The 17,178-nt window shown below is 37.0% G+C and overlaps 1 protein-coding gene across 1 annotated transcript in view; it reads right to left on the reverse strand.

The window, feature by feature from the left end:
* Positions 1-4,455: 4,455 nt before the first annotated feature.
* LOC102803089 (uncharacterized) overlaps positions 4,456-17,178 on the reverse strand; it is a 32,974-nt gene continuing 20,251 nt past the window's right edge. Inside the window, exons 16-33 of the mRNA XM_085503086.1 lie at positions 15,805-15,881; positions 14,868-15,002; positions 14,481-14,622; positions 14,200-14,313; positions 13,844-14,080; positions 12,318-12,542; positions 11,727-11,828; positions 11,540-11,619; positions 11,330-11,437; positions 10,758-10,899; positions 10,128-10,235; positions 9,915-10,019; positions 8,471-8,935; positions 8,190-8,275; positions 5,876-5,980; positions 5,530-5,671; positions 4,930-5,438; positions 4,456-4,604 (exon numbers count right to left, since the gene is read on the reverse strand). Of these exons, the coding sequence (XP_085359212.1) occupies positions 5,290-5,438; positions 5,530-5,671; positions 5,876-5,980; positions 8,190-8,275; positions 8,471-8,935; positions 9,915-10,019; positions 10,128-10,235; positions 10,758-10,899; positions 11,330-11,437; positions 11,540-11,619; positions 11,727-11,828; positions 12,318-12,542; positions 13,844-14,080; positions 14,200-14,313; positions 14,481-14,622; positions 14,868-15,002; positions 15,805-15,881 (2,522 nt within the window). The 3' untranslated portion in view covers positions 4,456-4,604; positions 4,930-5,289. The remainder of the gene's footprint in view (positions 4,605-4,929; positions 5,439-5,529; positions 5,672-5,875; positions 5,981-8,189; positions 8,276-8,470; positions 8,936-9,914; positions 10,020-10,127; positions 10,236-10,757; positions 10,900-11,329; positions 11,438-11,539; positions 11,620-11,726; positions 11,829-12,317; positions 12,543-13,843; positions 14,081-14,199; positions 14,314-14,480; positions 14,623-14,867; positions 15,003-15,804; positions 15,882-17,178) is intronic.

Below are 17,178 nucleotides of genomic sequence, written 5' to 3' on the forward strand. Positions count from 1 at the left end.
ATGGAAGCATTGCCATAGAATACAATGTGCTGTACGCTGTGATGGAAGCATTGCCATAGAATACAATGTGCTGTATGCTGTGATGGAAGCATTGCCATAGAATACAATGTGCTGTACACTGTGATGGAAGCATTGCCATAGAATACAATGTGCTGTACGCTGTGATGGAAGCATTGCCATAGAATACAATGTGCTTTACGCTGTGATGGAAGCATTGCCATAGAATACAATGTGCTTTACGCTGTGATGGAAGCATTGCCATAGAATACAATGTGCTTTACGCTGTGATGGAAGCATTGCCATAGAATACAATGTGTTGTATGCTGTGATGGAAGCATTGCCATAGAATACAATGTGCTGTAGGCTGTGATGGAAGCATTGCCATAGAATACAATGTGTTGTATGCTGTAATGGAAGCATTGCCATAGAATACAATGTGCTGTACGCTGTGATGGAAGCATTGCCATAGAATACAATGTGCTTTACGCTGTGATGGAAGCATTGCCATAGAATACAATGTGCTTTACGCTGTGATGGAAGCATTGCCATAGAATACAATGTGTTGTATGCTGTGATGGAAGCATTGCCATAGAATACAATGTGCTTTACGCTGTGATGGAAGCATTGCCATAGAATACAATGTGTTGTATGCTGTGATGGAAGCATTGCCATAGAATACAATGTGCTGTAGGCTGTGATGGGAGCATTGCCATAGAATACAATGTGTTGTATGCTGTAATGGAAGCATTGCCATAGAATACAATGTGCTGTACGCTGTGATGGAAGCATTGCCATAGAATACAATGTGCTTTACGCTGTGATGGAAGCATTGCCATAGAATACAATGTGCTTTACGCTGTGATGGAAGCATTGCCATAGAATACAATGTGTTGTATGCTGTGATGGAAGCATTGCCATAGAATACAATGTGCTGTATGCTGTGATGGAAGCATTGCCATTGAATACAATGTGTTGTATGCTGTGATGGAAGCATTGCCATAGAATACAATGTGTTGTATGCTGTGATGGAAGCATTGCCATAGAATATAATGTGTTGTACGCTGTGATGGAAGCATTGCCATAGAATACAATGTGTTGTATGCTGTGATGGAAGCATTGCCATAGAATACAATGTGCTGTACGCTGTGATGGAAGCATTGCCATTGAATACAATGTGTTGTACGCTGTGATGGAAGCATTGCCATAGAATACAATGTGCTGTATGCTGCGATGGAAGCATTGTCATAGAATACAATGTGCTGTACGCTGTGATGGAAGCATTGCCATTGAATACAATCTCTTGTGATTTGTATTGCTAGTGTTGCCATAGCATACAATGTCTAGTACATGTGGTATATTTTGTGTCACATTGTGTACCTAATTAGATTCTGTTGCAGGTTAATTGAATATTCATAGTCTGCACATGAGTATTTGTATTACCCCACCCTGCTCATATTTGACCATATTTAATTGAATCATTATACAAAACCATGTATGGTGGGATGCGTGATATATGTGTCATGTAATCGGTCCATGCTCTGACTCAAACGCAGGCGCAGTTCTGAAACCAATATCTCAAATTTCTACAAAACCTTATTGACTTTCAGCTAACTGTTGAACTTTGTAACTAATTTTTCGACTTTCGATTCTACTTTTTGGATTTTACAATCCAGGCTATGTCTGAAAGATAGCATTGTCAATTTCAAACTCCCCAGAAATGAGGGCGCTCTATACCTATCTTTAACCAAAGTATTTTGACGAGTAATTTTCATATCACTGGGCACTTACAACTATCGCGTTTCAACGATAGACTTTGTAAAGAGGAATAAACAACTCAACAACAATAGAAATCAGGTTTGCTGTGCCACCTAGGTTTAATCCATGTAATATAGAATTGGATTACCTTGGATTTAAAGCGTGGTGAGTGGTCACCTGTGCATGCGTCAGATTGCCATAGCGTGTCATTGTTTACAAACAAGCGTCTATACATGGGCCTTTGCGTTTTTAGCGTGTGTTGTTATCGTCGCTTGAGACTCAATTCCCGCGCGTGCGCAGGTGACGACACTCCCGCTTTAAAGGGCGGTAGTCACCGCGCTGCGCATGTGTGTCATTTGTGTTGGTAAACATTGATTTTCCCATAATTCAATGCACTCTTCTAATGGAAATCACAAGTATGAGGTTTGACTTGCACAAATTACCGCCGGTGACTCCTTCGATAATTTCCAATCACCTAAAAGAATACATAATTAAAGCTTGGTAACGTCTCAGTTTGTACTCTGTCGCCATCTTTGTTAATATGAGACCATATATCTCGCGCTTATATGGCGCGACGACTATCGCCCTTTAACAAAAAGTCGTCATGTGAATGTGCTAGCACAGAGGCTGTGACAATAAGATCCAATTCTGACATAGGTTAAAAAACAATGGTGGTAAAATACTACTTATCTATCCAAACCCTTCATTACCAGTGTTATTGGCGTAATTATTGAGGGACAAAATAGATTTTTAGAGGGAAAACAAATAAAAAATGTGTGAATTTTGGTGAAACAGCAATTTATGACACGGGAAACGAAAGAATCACCAACCTTCGCATTTTATATGGTGTCTAGCAGTAATCTATGATCTATGTAAGTAACAGTGTTTTTATAATAAATAATGAACGTACAGTTCTTTTCAATACCAAAGACATTGGCATTTTTTGTTGATGTGAGTAACATTTTTAATATAACAGAAGATAAGTGTGTTTCTAAGATAATTGACAGTATATACTAAGGGAATATAAGCAACATTACATCAAATAAAATGCCTCGGTTTCTTATGCAGCGTTACTACAAACAAATGTTAATAATATGTCTATTTTAATTCACAAAGAAAATAATTGTTGTTTTTGTTTTTCGGGGTTGATTTGTAAACAAAGATAAATAAATAAAAAACAGAAATGCCAGTGAATCACCAAACTATGAAATGTTTTTGATACCGAAGTCAGTCGTCTCCCAACTCAGGAGAAAATCAGCGACCGTCTTACAATTAGATGACGATTTCTGTTCAATGAACCATGGAAAGTGTTCCTTGTGGAATTAGATGTTCATATGTAACGGATTTTTCCCACACTAAAACGACGTATTCGGCCGAATTTTTTTAGCGACTGGCTCAATGTTGCCCAAGCGGATCGCTTAGCTAGGAAAGTTTGGTGTTTTCCCTGATTTATAAGGAAACTGAAAACCCGTTTCTCAACTTGTCTCTTTATTTAATTTAAAGTCATATTCAAGATAGCTGCCCCAACATGGTAAATGTCGGCAGATTAATCCCAATTGCACAGTGTCCCGACTGTCAATGGGCGGGTGGGTGCTGCTAAGAAATGGATGACAAGTTTGCACATACATGCCTATTTATATAACCTTATCATTGTAACCACACAGTAAATAGGAAAGAAAACAAAATGAATATATTAACAAATGAACACATCTGATAGGACCAGAACTGTAGGGTCAACTACGCATGAGCAAATTCTTCGAGCCGCAAATTAAAAGTAAATGTGTACTTCGATTTTCAAATGACAACTCTGTGTGATGTAATTTGGATAGGTCGTTTACAAACTAGTCATTTTTGCTGTTTTAACAAACTCCTCAATTTCTGTCATTGTGTAGGGAAAGGTTCGGGTCGTGGAGTAGGGGAGACAAAGACGAGGTGTGCCTAGTTAGAACACAAAGTAGCAACTGATTTAATCGTTAAAACCATTGTTAGAGGGTCTATGTTAAAACTAAGCATCTATATACTGTTACATGTCAACATTTGTGCAAACAGAAATTGTAGGGTAACAGGATGTTGCATAATACTTAAGTCGTAGAGACGACATATGGTTAGGCATCTGTTCTCTTTACCTATGCCGCCAAAGACATAACCCATTTTCCGACACTCGGGGCCGGCCGGTTGAGCAGATAGATAATCGTAAGTAATAAGGTTATAAACAGAAATATAAAATGTATTGATACAATATCAATTAACGAAAAATGTGACGCGGCGCGAACACTCTAATTAAACGAATAGCACAACTTGAACGAATTACAATTTCACAGACGTGTGTAGAGTGTGGCCCTTTGCAGTAGGCGCACTTGAAGGATCTCGTGGGTTTAGCGACCGTAGATTTCGAAGATTTGTACCCAACATGAAAGGATGTTATAGAGGGTAGACACCTTTCACTGGAGAAATTATCATTGAAGTACTCTATGGGGGTACCTGCTTGTCTGGCTTGAATTTCCTCGTTGACCGCTTCCTTCAACTCGTGTAGTGACCACGCTGTGTTACCATGCTCGCGGGAAATCTGGGTTTGCCGGTAATTTATCAAAATGTAGTTTTCATTTCTCCATCGACATCGAGGGGATGGATTATATACATTATAATGAATCGGAAGGCCATACATTGGTGATTTAGTCCATAACAAATATTTCACACAAATTCAAAATTTCACATCATGTATTTTTCCATAGAAAGTACAAGTCAGAACGCACTTAATAAAAGTGGAATTTCAAAAACATCTTCATCCATAGTCGGCGTCTTCTCAGTGTATATATTTGTACATTTATTCCTTATGTCTTGTACCACTCCTAATTTAAAATGGAATAAAATCAAATTAAGTTTATACAAGAGGCTAAATTATCAAGTATTGTTCCATTTTGTTGGATCTGTACGTTCCTTGTAATGAACATGCCTTTGGTTACAGTGTATTATATTCATAACATAATTCGCGTAATGGGCGATGCATTATTCGTTATGCATCCAGTCACAAATATTATATCATCCACAAAAATTCACATTATGTCGACCATGACGTCATCGTCGAATTTCTTTTGCAATGTAAATACCAATCAAAATAGACCGGCATATAATCAGTTGAAACCAGGAGTTCAAACTGTGTTTTCTTGTACGTACCATTAAAGGGAATATCTTCATCAACACTACATTCTATATATTGTACATCGTCATTCTTAACAGGATCATCAGTGTTACATACCAATCCTGTATACCATTCCTGGCAATGAAACAGAACTGGAAACCGCATGCGCAGTTGGACTTACTTGGCAGGGGCCATGTTAAATTTTTGTCAGCGCAAGCGGGGCTTGGGCGTACTTTTTCGCGATCTGGGCGATAGTTGTGGTATCCATTGTATGGGGTTTGATCTAGTTAGCCACCATAGTGCACACTTACCTTTGTATCTGGAACAATGCTTTTAATGAATACTTACCTGGGTACTTACCCGAATAATTGATGCAGAAAACCGTGCTGTAAATATTAAAGTTTAAGTGTCAAGGTTAAAATATGATGTAAAGTGTACACAATACCACAAAAATCTTTCGTATAGTTATCCATCGTCCCAATCCAATACCAATTGTTATTGAATCCGCCGGCTAACCAGTCATCACAAGTCGGTTTTATCAATCCTGTCGAGTGAAGAGTAAGTCAAGTTACCAATGATATAACATATGATGAGAAAAACGTTTCGCTATCATAGTTGATGAAAGAGATACTTACCATCCAAGCATCCATACAGTTCCACGGCAAGGCATATGCTGTTCTCCCATTCCGTAGGATATATCTTGACAAATCTAGCCATTATAGGACTCAACAGTTCGTATTTATGAATATGCATCGGGTAGGCATTAGCATAAATCTCCTGCAAAGAGTTGTAAAATGTTATTCTGTACATGGAATAAGGTTATTGTCGAATGATGTATATTCCAATGAACACATAAATCGTGTGAGTATGCATTGTTTTTTATATACATGTAGCATACAGACGATGTTCTCGTTAAGGTCTCGTATTTAATTAAGTAGTTATACTAGTAGTTATAGTAGTTGTAAAAATGTATTGATGTACCTTTTCTTGTCCCATTTCCTTATAGTATTCATAAACTTCATCGTCTGTGCTGTAACCCAGCTTATATTTGATAACACGATCGACTATGCCTCCAAATGTTTCCACCTTACAAACAAACGTAGTGTATTATGTAAGTGTATAATACCATGCTAGTGTATATAAATGCAGTGTTCCAGTTACGTGTGAATGGTATGTGCATTTATCTGTAAAGTCTATGTGAATGGATGTGGATTTATGTGTAAAGTCTATGTGAATGGATGCTGATTTATGTGTAATGCCTATGTGAGTGGATGTGGATTTATGTGTAAAGTCTATGTGAATGGATGCTGATTTATGTGTAATGCCTATGTGAGTGGAAGTAGATTTATGTGTAATGCCTATGTGAGTGGAAGTAGATTTATGTGTAATGCCTATGTGAGTGGAAGTAGATTTATGTGTAAAGTCTATGTAAATGGATGCTGATTTATGTGTAATGCCTATGTGAGTGGATGTGGATTTATGTGTAAAGTCTATGTAAATGGATGCTGATTTATGTGTAATGCCTATGTGAGTGGAAGTAGATTTATGTGTAATGCCTATGTGAGTGGAAGTAGATTTATCTGTAAAGTCTATGTGAGTGGAAGTAGATTTATGTGTAACGCCTATGTGAGTGGAAGTAGATTTATGTGTAATGCCTATGTGAGTGGAAGTAGATTTATGTGTAACGCCTATGTGAGTGGAAGTAGATTTATGTGTAACGCCTATGTGAGTGGAAGTAGATTTATGTGTAACGCCTATGTGAGTGGAAGTAGATTTATGTGTAATGCCTATGTGAGTGGAAGTAGATTTATGTGTAACGCCTATGTGAGTGGAAGTAGATTTATGTGTAACGCCTATGTGAGTGGAAGTAGATTTATGTGTAACGCCTATGTGAGTGGAAGTAGATTTATGTGTAACGCCTATGTGAGTGGAAGTAGATTTATGTGTGACGTCTATGTGAGTGGAAGTAGATTTATGTGTAATGCCTATGTGAGTGGAAGTAGATTTATGTGTAACGCCTATGTGAGTGGAAGTAGATTTATGTGTAATGCCTATGTGAGTGGAAGTAGATTTATGTGTAACGCCTATGTGAGTGGAAGTAGATTTATGTGTAACGCCTATGTGAGTGGAAGTAGATTTATGTGTAATGCCTATGTGAGTGGAAGTAGATTTATGTGTAATGCCTATGTGAGTGGAAGTAGATTTATGTGTAACGCCTATGTGAGTGGAAGTAGATTTATGTGTAACGCCTATGTGAGTGGAAGTAGATTTATGTGTAATGCCTATGTGAGTGGAAGTAGATTTATGTGTAACGCCTATGTGAGTGGAAGTAGATTTATGTGTAACGCCTATGTGAGTGGAAGTAGATTTATGTGTAACGCCTATGTGAGTGGAAGTAGATTTATGTGTAACGCCTATGTGAGTGGAAGTAGATTTATGTGTAATGCCTATGTGAGTGGAAGTAGATTTATGTGTAATGCCTATGTGAGTGGAAGTAGATTTATGTGTAACGCCTATGTGAGTGGAAGTAGATTTATGTGTAACGCCTATGTGAGTGGAAGTAGATTTATGTGTAATGCCTATGTGAGTGGAAGTAGATTTATGTGTAACGCCTATGTGAGTGGAAGTAGATTTATGTGTAACGCCTATGTGAGTTGAAGTAGATTTATGTGTAACGCCTATGTGAGTGGAAGTAGATTTATGTGTAACGCCTATGTGAGTGGAAGTAGATTTATGTGTAATGCCTATGTGAGTGGAAGTAGATTTACGTGTAATGCCTATGTGAGTGGAAGTAGATTTATGTGTAATGCCTATGTGAGTGGAAGTAGATTTATGTGTAATGCCTATGTGAGTGGAAGTAGATTTATGTGTACGCCTATGTGAATGGTATATAGAAGATAATATTTGGTAATCGTACGATTACCAAATATTATCTTCTATATATCATATTTATCAGTCCGAGCAGCGTTTATTTATTTATAAACTACTATGTGAATGGTATGTGCATTTATGTGTGACGTCTATGTGAATGGATGTGGATTCATGTGTAATGCCTATGTGAATGGCATGTGGATTTATGTGTAAAGTCTATGTGAATGGATGTGGATTTATGTGTAACGTCTATGTGAATGGACATGGTTTTATGTGTAACGTCTATGTGAATGGATATGGATTTAGGTGTAACTGTTATCACGAAATGGCACTCTAATATGGTGAAAAATACGATGTGACGATGGAATTATGCGATTGTATATGTTCACCCAGAGAAAAGTGAAAAAACCCAGTGGTTACTCACATGTGTGACAAACGTCACAGCTGGTAATTCGATCTTTAACCATGGATCTGGGTCGCTTGTGGAGTTCATATTTGGTTTCCAGCATTCTATAAGAGTGAAAAGATGTAAGAGAAAATGCATGTACATTTAAACTGAGTAAAACTTGTGATGGGAGCCTGAGAGGTATGAATTCAATTACAAAAGCGTTTAAGTTCGTGATAACATTAACAATATGTCACCTGCAATGCAATTGTGATAAAAAATATACCATACATACTAGTTTATTTGTCTGAATATCTTACCATTTCCAGGCTGATCGAGACATAGTATGAAATCCATTACACCGGAACCAAAATTTCTATAGCCGAAATAAACAGGGTCGGATGGATTCAGTAGCGGATTGGAGTCCTCATACTGTAGAATAGCTGGTTCGCCACACCGTCCAGTCTCAATATAGAAAATATCATCTGTAACCCTGTAGTTTATCCAGAAAGTACTAAACTGGTCCTTTTTCAAAAAATCGGACTTTTCGGTTTGCTCATAAATTTCTCTCATCTCGTCTTTTTCGTTATAAAACTGTTTTTTATGTTTAATTCGTTCACCGGCTTGGTATCTAAGCATATACCACTCAGCATAATCAGTGTACCTTGAATATGTCATAAAAGCATTGTTGTCACCTTTGACACTCACATAGGCAACCGATGTTACTAAAGGATTCGGTAGAAACTGCACTAAAGATTCGTTTGTACCATTCAATTCTTTGCAATCTGAAAATCAAAAACTGTCTCTTAATAATAATAATGAGAGTAACAATGTACTGTATAACATCACTTAGCAACAGACCTTTAGTGCATGTGCATCGGGCCGGTTTCATGATGAATGTGTTTGGACAATTATGCATAAATGAGCATATACATGTATTCTGTTTAGAGTTCATGTTACAATTACCTACCAACAAGGTGTGTAACCTTTCTATAATAATATAAGTTTAAATGGCGATGATCGTTGCGCTACGCATGCGCCAGATATGGGTCTCGTATAAACAAAGATGGCGATTTTGACTGTTGTGCACACCAACGAGTACAAACTGAGAGGTTACCAATCTTTATTAATTAGTACTGGTGCCCAGGAAACAAATCGTACTTGAGATTTCATTAGAAAATTGCATTGGATTGTAGGCAAATCAATGTTTATCAACACAAATGTCGCACATGCGCAGCGCCACGACTACCGCTATTTAACATTTCAAGTGATGTTTCGCATATCATGTATTGAATGCATATGTTTAATATGTCAGTGAATTACTGGTTGGGTTTTACTAATATTCCACTCACAAATATAGGGATTAATTTTTCTTGTGCCAGTTTTAATGAAACAGTTTGGAATACAAGCATGTATTTTTTTTTTGTATAACAGAGTATTACATTCACAGCTTCGTAAAATAAGAGAACACATGAAAGATGGGACACGGGGTAAAACATGCAGAACTTGCTGATACATCCTCCTCCTATAATTCCAATTTTAGCTTCCATAGAAATACTTAATATGTCCGCCCAACCTGACACCGGGTTATAAGAATACACGTATGGGTTGTTAGATTGGTTTGTTTGTTATGTTGAGAGCGAATGGGTAGGTGGGTATGTAGCTAGCTAGCTAGGCAAAGAGACGTTGGTGTGAACTCTGCGGTGAACTATAATGCACATGTAATTTAGAGCTTCATTTTTGTTGGAATGAATATATACTTACATCCACGATTACGTGCCATGTCAGGAGAATGAGCTTCATCGTTATAACTTGAAGAACTCAGTGTTGTCACGTTTTGGTCATATACCCCTAACGACATCGTGGACGCTGTGAAAGAAAGTCTTTTACTATTCATTTAGCCAGAAACTCAACGAATACAAATGGCGAACAATATAGCGAGTATGGGACGTGTGTACGTTATATTAGGCAACTTACTACAACATAATTTGTATTCTGTCTCGCCCGATCCATCAATGCGATAGTAAACATTATCCCCGACGTACCAGTTAGGATCTTCTCTCCAATCCTTACACGAGTGTGCAGCTAATGAGAATTTACGTAATAAAAGAGTGATACGTACTTTCTATAAACGGAATATTACTATAATTATGGTCAACAGAAATGATATGATATTGCTATTTTCATGGAAACTAAAATATAAAGTTGCAACATAACAATGTGTAACAGTAACCCACAGCATGTTTAAGTGAATGTACATGTGTAGTTCTGGGGAAAAAAACTATTGTACGATCACACACATATGACATGGGATAATTTAAGACATTTTGAAGCACAAGCTCACCATGGACAAGAAGTATGTGTCTGAAAAATGATTGTTGCTCGATCGAATATCAAGTAGTCAGTTGTGAAGCCATAAACTCTTATAAATGTAGTAGTCAGAGGACAGGTCACTTTTATATTACAAATTCTGCATGATTTGTTTTCCTTATAAAATTATCACAACATCATACCATATTGTAAACACACTATGGCATCTCATATAGTAACATATTATCGAAAATAGGTAAATGTGTTGACAGGAAAAATAGACTTGTTGATACGTACATTTTCGACATCCATATAGCTTGATTTGCATACACGGTCTGTCCTCGTACTCATTAGATTCTAGTCGTAAAAATCTCGTGTAAATATGTAATGGAAGGTACCCAGATATCAAAGTACTGTGAAACACATTCCCAGGAAAGACCTACGAAAATTGAAACCATAATATTACCGACAGAGAGCCACGTATATGACGTAGTTTATAATGTAGTAAAACAAAGTACCCAGTACACCAGTAGGCCCGTCGCGTGCGTGGCGTTGAAATAAAATGAATGGAAGAAAGTATGATTGGTTACGTCGGACATTATTTATAATATAATAGTTTTTTTTTTCAAGTAAATGATGTATTGGACGACTGCAGAACACAACAATTACGACTACAATTACGGCCTTTCATATTTTCCTTTACCTATCACGGTCACAGAAGCGCTTCGTCAATAGAGTGGGACTTATTATGCGTTGCGGGTATTTTCTTGTACATGCACGTTGTTAGAGTAAACATGCGTGTAGGTATATTGTTGTAAAATTATCAGCTTGGTATAAAAGTATGACGGGATAGATTCTGTGTAACTAACCATGTCTTGACCTCGGTCGTCCAGCACCCGGGTGAAATTGACCCCGTCCATACTATGTGATACAAAGAACGAAGTTATTCTTCCTTCCGTCCCTTTAAATATTAAAACCTAAACAGATACATACAATTTGGCAGTGAAAAAATATATTCGAATATTGCATATGACAGATTTTATAAGATCAACAGACAAGGTATGATTAATTATGCTAACCTGACTAACGAATGTTGGAGCTTTGAAGTCCACCTGAATCCATGACGGGGAATCGATGTCACCACACCAACCTCCCTGACCTTTTTAATGATAAAACATTCTTGTATTAATAATACACAATTAATATGAACGCTCTTCTCCAGTCTCATGGCGTGGCAGATTATTGTTCACGAGGAATTTTACTTACCATAACGGACTTTCTGAATATCATCTGTATTTGTTGAAGCATCTAGTTGACTGTCTTCGATGTCTCCATTTTGCATTCCAAGATCGTCGTTACATGACCAAGCTTAAATTAAAAAGCCCTGTATATTATGTGTGTGCGTTTAATACGAGAGGATCTTTCTGGACAGAGTGAATATCGCGTCACAGGACGAAGTACATTAGTTAGCCTCAAGGTTTTCCTACTAAACTGTTAATAGGTTAAGAATTGAATTATTTTATTTCCCAGGTTTCGCCGTATAAGCATATTATATAATTATACTCAAGAATAGAAATGGAAATATTTTGACGACTATTGGCTTGACCACATTTTAACAACAACCCGTGTTGTTTCGTCACAATTGATACACCTGTGAATAGCGAATTGAGAGAGAACACTCAGTGGCAGTTGAATAATAATAAAAAAATTGCGGTGGAAATCATACGTATGTAACTTTTATACTTAACAATGCTTATACTTTAATAGTATACGAATGACGCAGAGGTTCTGAATATTCAAAATCTGTAGACACCATGAACATGTCGATCTACCCTCCTTCAAGAAAGAGTGTGTTACCTTTATTTTCAAGAGGAAGCAAATCAATTTCACATATGCTTATCTGGGACGAAATATCCCAAATAACTAGGTGCATATAGGTTGCAAGTCTTGGTTGATCGCAATGTACATACAAAGCCTCTGGGGAATCCAGCATCGATTCAGTGATCTGGGACATACATATGTCATCGTCAACTGGTGTCTCTGATTGTCCAAGGTATATTTTACTGTACGTGTATTTGAAACCTGTTGTGAAATTAGCAGAAAATCCATGAATGGAATATTATGTTTTCTTACAAAAGGGTAGAGCTGCAGTTATTGTATTTCCTTTTCAACTCAATTTGGGATATCGAATTTAAATCCCAGAAAGTAACGTCCGATCGAATTGCCAGTAGAACACGCAAGTACGAGTGGCTGAATCGAATACTTTAATCGTTGATTAAGCGTGGAATAAAGAATTGAGTTAGATATTTACACCACAGATAAATAAAACAAAAATACAAATTCTGACGTGACTAAAAATAAGTAAATATTTTATAAAATTTAATATCTTAATCAGTTTTGTTGTATGCGATTGGTTATCGACATAAATGTTATTGATTTGAACGAAACGGAACTGGAAATATGTGAAAAACGCGTGTATAAAAGTGGACTTGCTTACAGTCTCTTGTTGTGGGAATTGTTAAGAAGAATTGGTTCAAGTTCAAGAATGGCAGACTAAACCGCGTAAGGACTGCAATAGATGACTTTATTGAACGGAAGAACTATGAAGGAAGAACGAACAAAACGAACGAACTGAAGAAGGACTGAAGAAGAGACGTTTCGTCTCCTATTTATATGCTCAAAATAAATATTGTAATAATGGTTACAATGAATATGGCCTTGCACATGATTAGCGAAAAGATTGTTTGAAATTAAAATAATCTCATTGGGTGGCTAAATCTCAGTCAGAATCCTAAATTGTAATCAAGCTCAATTTTCCGACACTTGTTTTTGTTTTTTTCAATATAATAAAATAAGGTAGTGTATAAATGGCAAAATCCTGGTTAACGGGAAATAAATGTTTATAAGTATGGGTAGCAAAAGGAACAGCTTCCGGAAGTCAAAGTTAGAATACCATTTTGTTATTGGCTACTGACATACACCAGAGGTGGTGGCACGACATTTTGCATGGGGGGGGGATCTGCTCACCATCCTTCGCGCCCGATGTGCGACCTTAATAGAAAAAAAATTGAAATCTAGACCCTCTGAAACGCTATTTCCTGTATTTTGAGGGGCAAGACATTCCCCTTCAACTGTGTTGCATCGACACAAATACACTATACGTTTTATGGGCACACCGTTCCTGTACGCCATTCATTTTAGTAACAGAGTGCTCATGTGAATGGGTGTGAGGGAAGACAAACATCGCAGCGTAGGTCAGATTTTAGAGATGCGCTTCGTTGGTGGAGGGCACAACGAATAAAACTATGCATTCCTTGAATCAATAAAAAATGTTCTCATGTGGCATCAATTAGCGTACCAGTCTCTGTTGCTAGGATACTTACGACATGCTGTGGCCAAATCACATGCCTGCAAACAATCGTCATTGTATTGTGGGTAAATTATCATATCCTGAATTTCATGTGGTTCGAACTCTAAGGTAAGCCATGGGGACTCTTCTTTTTTCGTTATAGCGCATGTTGTGATCTGTCCGTCCACTGCATTCAGTGCCGTTGTAGTATCAGATAAGTCATCACTCTGAGTAGCCTCAACGAACGAACTTATTTTTGAATTTGATTTCCCTGAAATAAACAGAAACGTAGGTATGATTAAGCAGTTTCCCTGGAGAACTTCGCTTTGCAAGTGATTAAATACCATAACATTTGCTTAATAAGATATGATGTGACTGTCACTGGCTTACCCCTTTCAAAGATGCAGTAATAACTATCGATATCGAGTTTGTTGTCCGTGTATGACCAATACCATGCAGGTTGTGTGTAGCCACTCTCAAACCAAACTTGACATGACTCTTTAACTGAAATGAGTTAATTGCCGTAATTCGTGATTTTTTAAAACCCAAGTATTATATCGGTTAACAACTATGCAGTCAGATAATACTCTGGAATAGGTAGGACAACATAATATATATATATATATTTTATGTTTAATTAGAGGTGTTGGACATGTTCAATCAACACTTACCAACAGGGCATCCGTATATCTCTACCCGTAGAGCAGGGGCCAGGGTCCAGGTAAGAGGAACAAATCGTACAGCAGATGCCAGTATGTTGGGGTCCAGATTAATATACTGTGTGACGAATTTGTCCACATTTCCTGTAAATGTCTAACAATATTTCATGACATAAGTTACATCTCTTTCTCTCAATAATACCGTCGAACACACTCATTATTTAAAGCGGAGGGGTGGTCACCTACGCATGTGCGGGAATTGAGTCCCAAGCGACGATAACAACGCACGCTGAAAACACAAAGGCTCATGGGTAGACGCCTGTTTGTAAACATCGATCCGTTATGGTTGTTTGCCGCATGCGTAGGTGACGACACCCCCGCTTTAAACGGTTCACTTACCACCGGTTGTCCATCATTGTCATTGTAGTTAACATAGTCTATGCGAGCAACGCTGTACTGTAACTTGAATGTTAATATTCTCCAATCAGTCATAACGTTATCACCATCTACAACAGTATATCCCTGAACTGCAATCTGTTTGAACAATCATACATGTACTATGCGTATTATGAGGGAGAATACACGAGATAACTAGCGATAAGGTGATACTGTGACGTCAGAATTACGTACGCAGATGGAATCAATGTCGTTTAAATGCTAGCAGTGTTTGGTGGTGTTGTCGGTCATCGTTTAGAATTAGTATATCTCACAAAACCACTATTTGTTTTTGATGGATGACAATAAAATTATTGACCCATTAACGTCGCATTGTCGATAGAGGGTGTGATTTATAAAGAATGAAATACAACTGAGGAAATAAAACTTATTATTAGACCTCATGGCCCTATCAACAAATCAAATTCGCACATTTGGCGGTCGATATATTCGAGCATTGACTTCTCAGAGGTTAAAGAGGTAATATTCGGCTTTTTCGCGTGCGCAGACCTAACGATCGATCTAATAAATGCTGATTCGCCGTTGAGGTTAGTTCTGAATACAGTCATGTGTATAAACATAGCGGCTTCCGAAATGTAGCTAGTTGATACCTAGACATCTCTTAAACGTGACAGACATTTCGGAAGGGATTATGGAATATAAATAAATACGAACCATTGAAGTGTGATAAAACAGCTACTTATGAATGGAGAATATTCTGAATATACGATATACAGGTTTGTTGTTTCGCAGAGCGCATTGTTGACCGAGGCGAATGGACCTCGGCCCGGGTGAATATTTCTATAATATCATATGAATGTAAACAGGTCGAGTTCATCGACTGAGAAGGCGCTGAAATAGTTACATTATAAATAATGATGCGATGAACGATAATATTTACCCTTTTAATAGTGTTTAATCCATTCCAGAAAACTTCTAAGAACGGTTCCACATCATCATCAGATGGACTCCACGTAGCTACAAAAACAAAATACAAAGTGATTTGCCAACCGGACTATAATGGTGTTATAATGTAAGCATTTGCGGAGGACAGGAATATAACAAGAAACTAAACTATATATTCCTCACGCGTTGACACCCACATATAAAACCATATTTTATTTCAACTGCTGAGTGAACTGTTTTCTATAGCCAACACCATCAACCAGTTTTCCTTTATCCACCTCTGCTTCGAGGCAAATATGGTAAGGTTTGCTTATCGACGAATATACTAAATATGTCCCTAGGGCTGGAGATGTACAATCAAAGTCATAACACATCAAGAACAAGTTACCTGGTTTCCACAGTTCGACACACCATCATTCCGAATTGTGTATAATTATAGATTTGACTAAAACGTGGTAACATCCCGTTATTAAAAAATCCAGATTTATTTCTATTAATACTGTTTCCCGCTTTTAGCAAGCATGACAATGCGTCTGTATGAGTTAATACTGTGCGTAGAATAATTTAATCTACTTCATCAACCTCAGAATCTACATAATTCAATATTATTTATTTTTCCATTAAATTATAAACTTTGAATTATAAACCATATCACCAAGGGAAAAAGGATTATGAATATGTTTGTATATGTATGTTTAGAATTTTAATGATTTACAAACGATGATTACTTACTAGAATCAGATCATTTAAAAAAAAGAAGGAATACTTTACATAATAATAATAAACTTTATTTAACGAAGGTGACATAGTTTTCACTTATCTTGTCTATGGCCCTCGTCTATGTACATCTATAAGACGTTCGAATTCTAGGTTAATATAGTTGCAGTTACAGTCACACAATACAATATGCACTTTCTATTATAGAGCCATAATGTGAAAGTAAGCCAAGCCCAGTGTCTATCGAATGTGTGTGCTATAATTAAAGATATAGTCAGAAAGCTGGGTATGGCAGCTTATTCATGAAATGGGTTAAATTTGTAAATGATATTTCTTAAAAGCCATGAAAAATAAATTATCTAAGAATAAATTATACTTTTTTTTATCCGGTATAATTTGCTTACTTGGTTTATTGTTAAATTATATTTTCACAATGAGAAAAGGGTGTCGAGTCGAGTGTAAAGTTTTATATTGGCCGTCGTTTAGAAATAACAACGAATCAAAATATTTCAATAAATTCCATTTTCATTTATGTTCATTCATACTGTTCCAAATGTCCAGCCTAATTTGCATTCCTTGTTTAAATATATCATGTCAATTAATTACTCATGCTTATATGCAAATAAAGGCCTAAAAAGTATTTTCGTTATTT

Source organism: Saccoglossus kowalevskii, chromosome 9 (assembly GCF_978046115.1).
Source record: "Saccoglossus kowalevskii chromosome 9, keSacKowa6.1, whole genome shotgun sequence".
In the NCBI taxonomy this organism is placed as follows: Eukaryota; Metazoa; Hemichordata; class Enteropneusta; family Harrimaniidae; genus Saccoglossus; species Saccoglossus kowalevskii.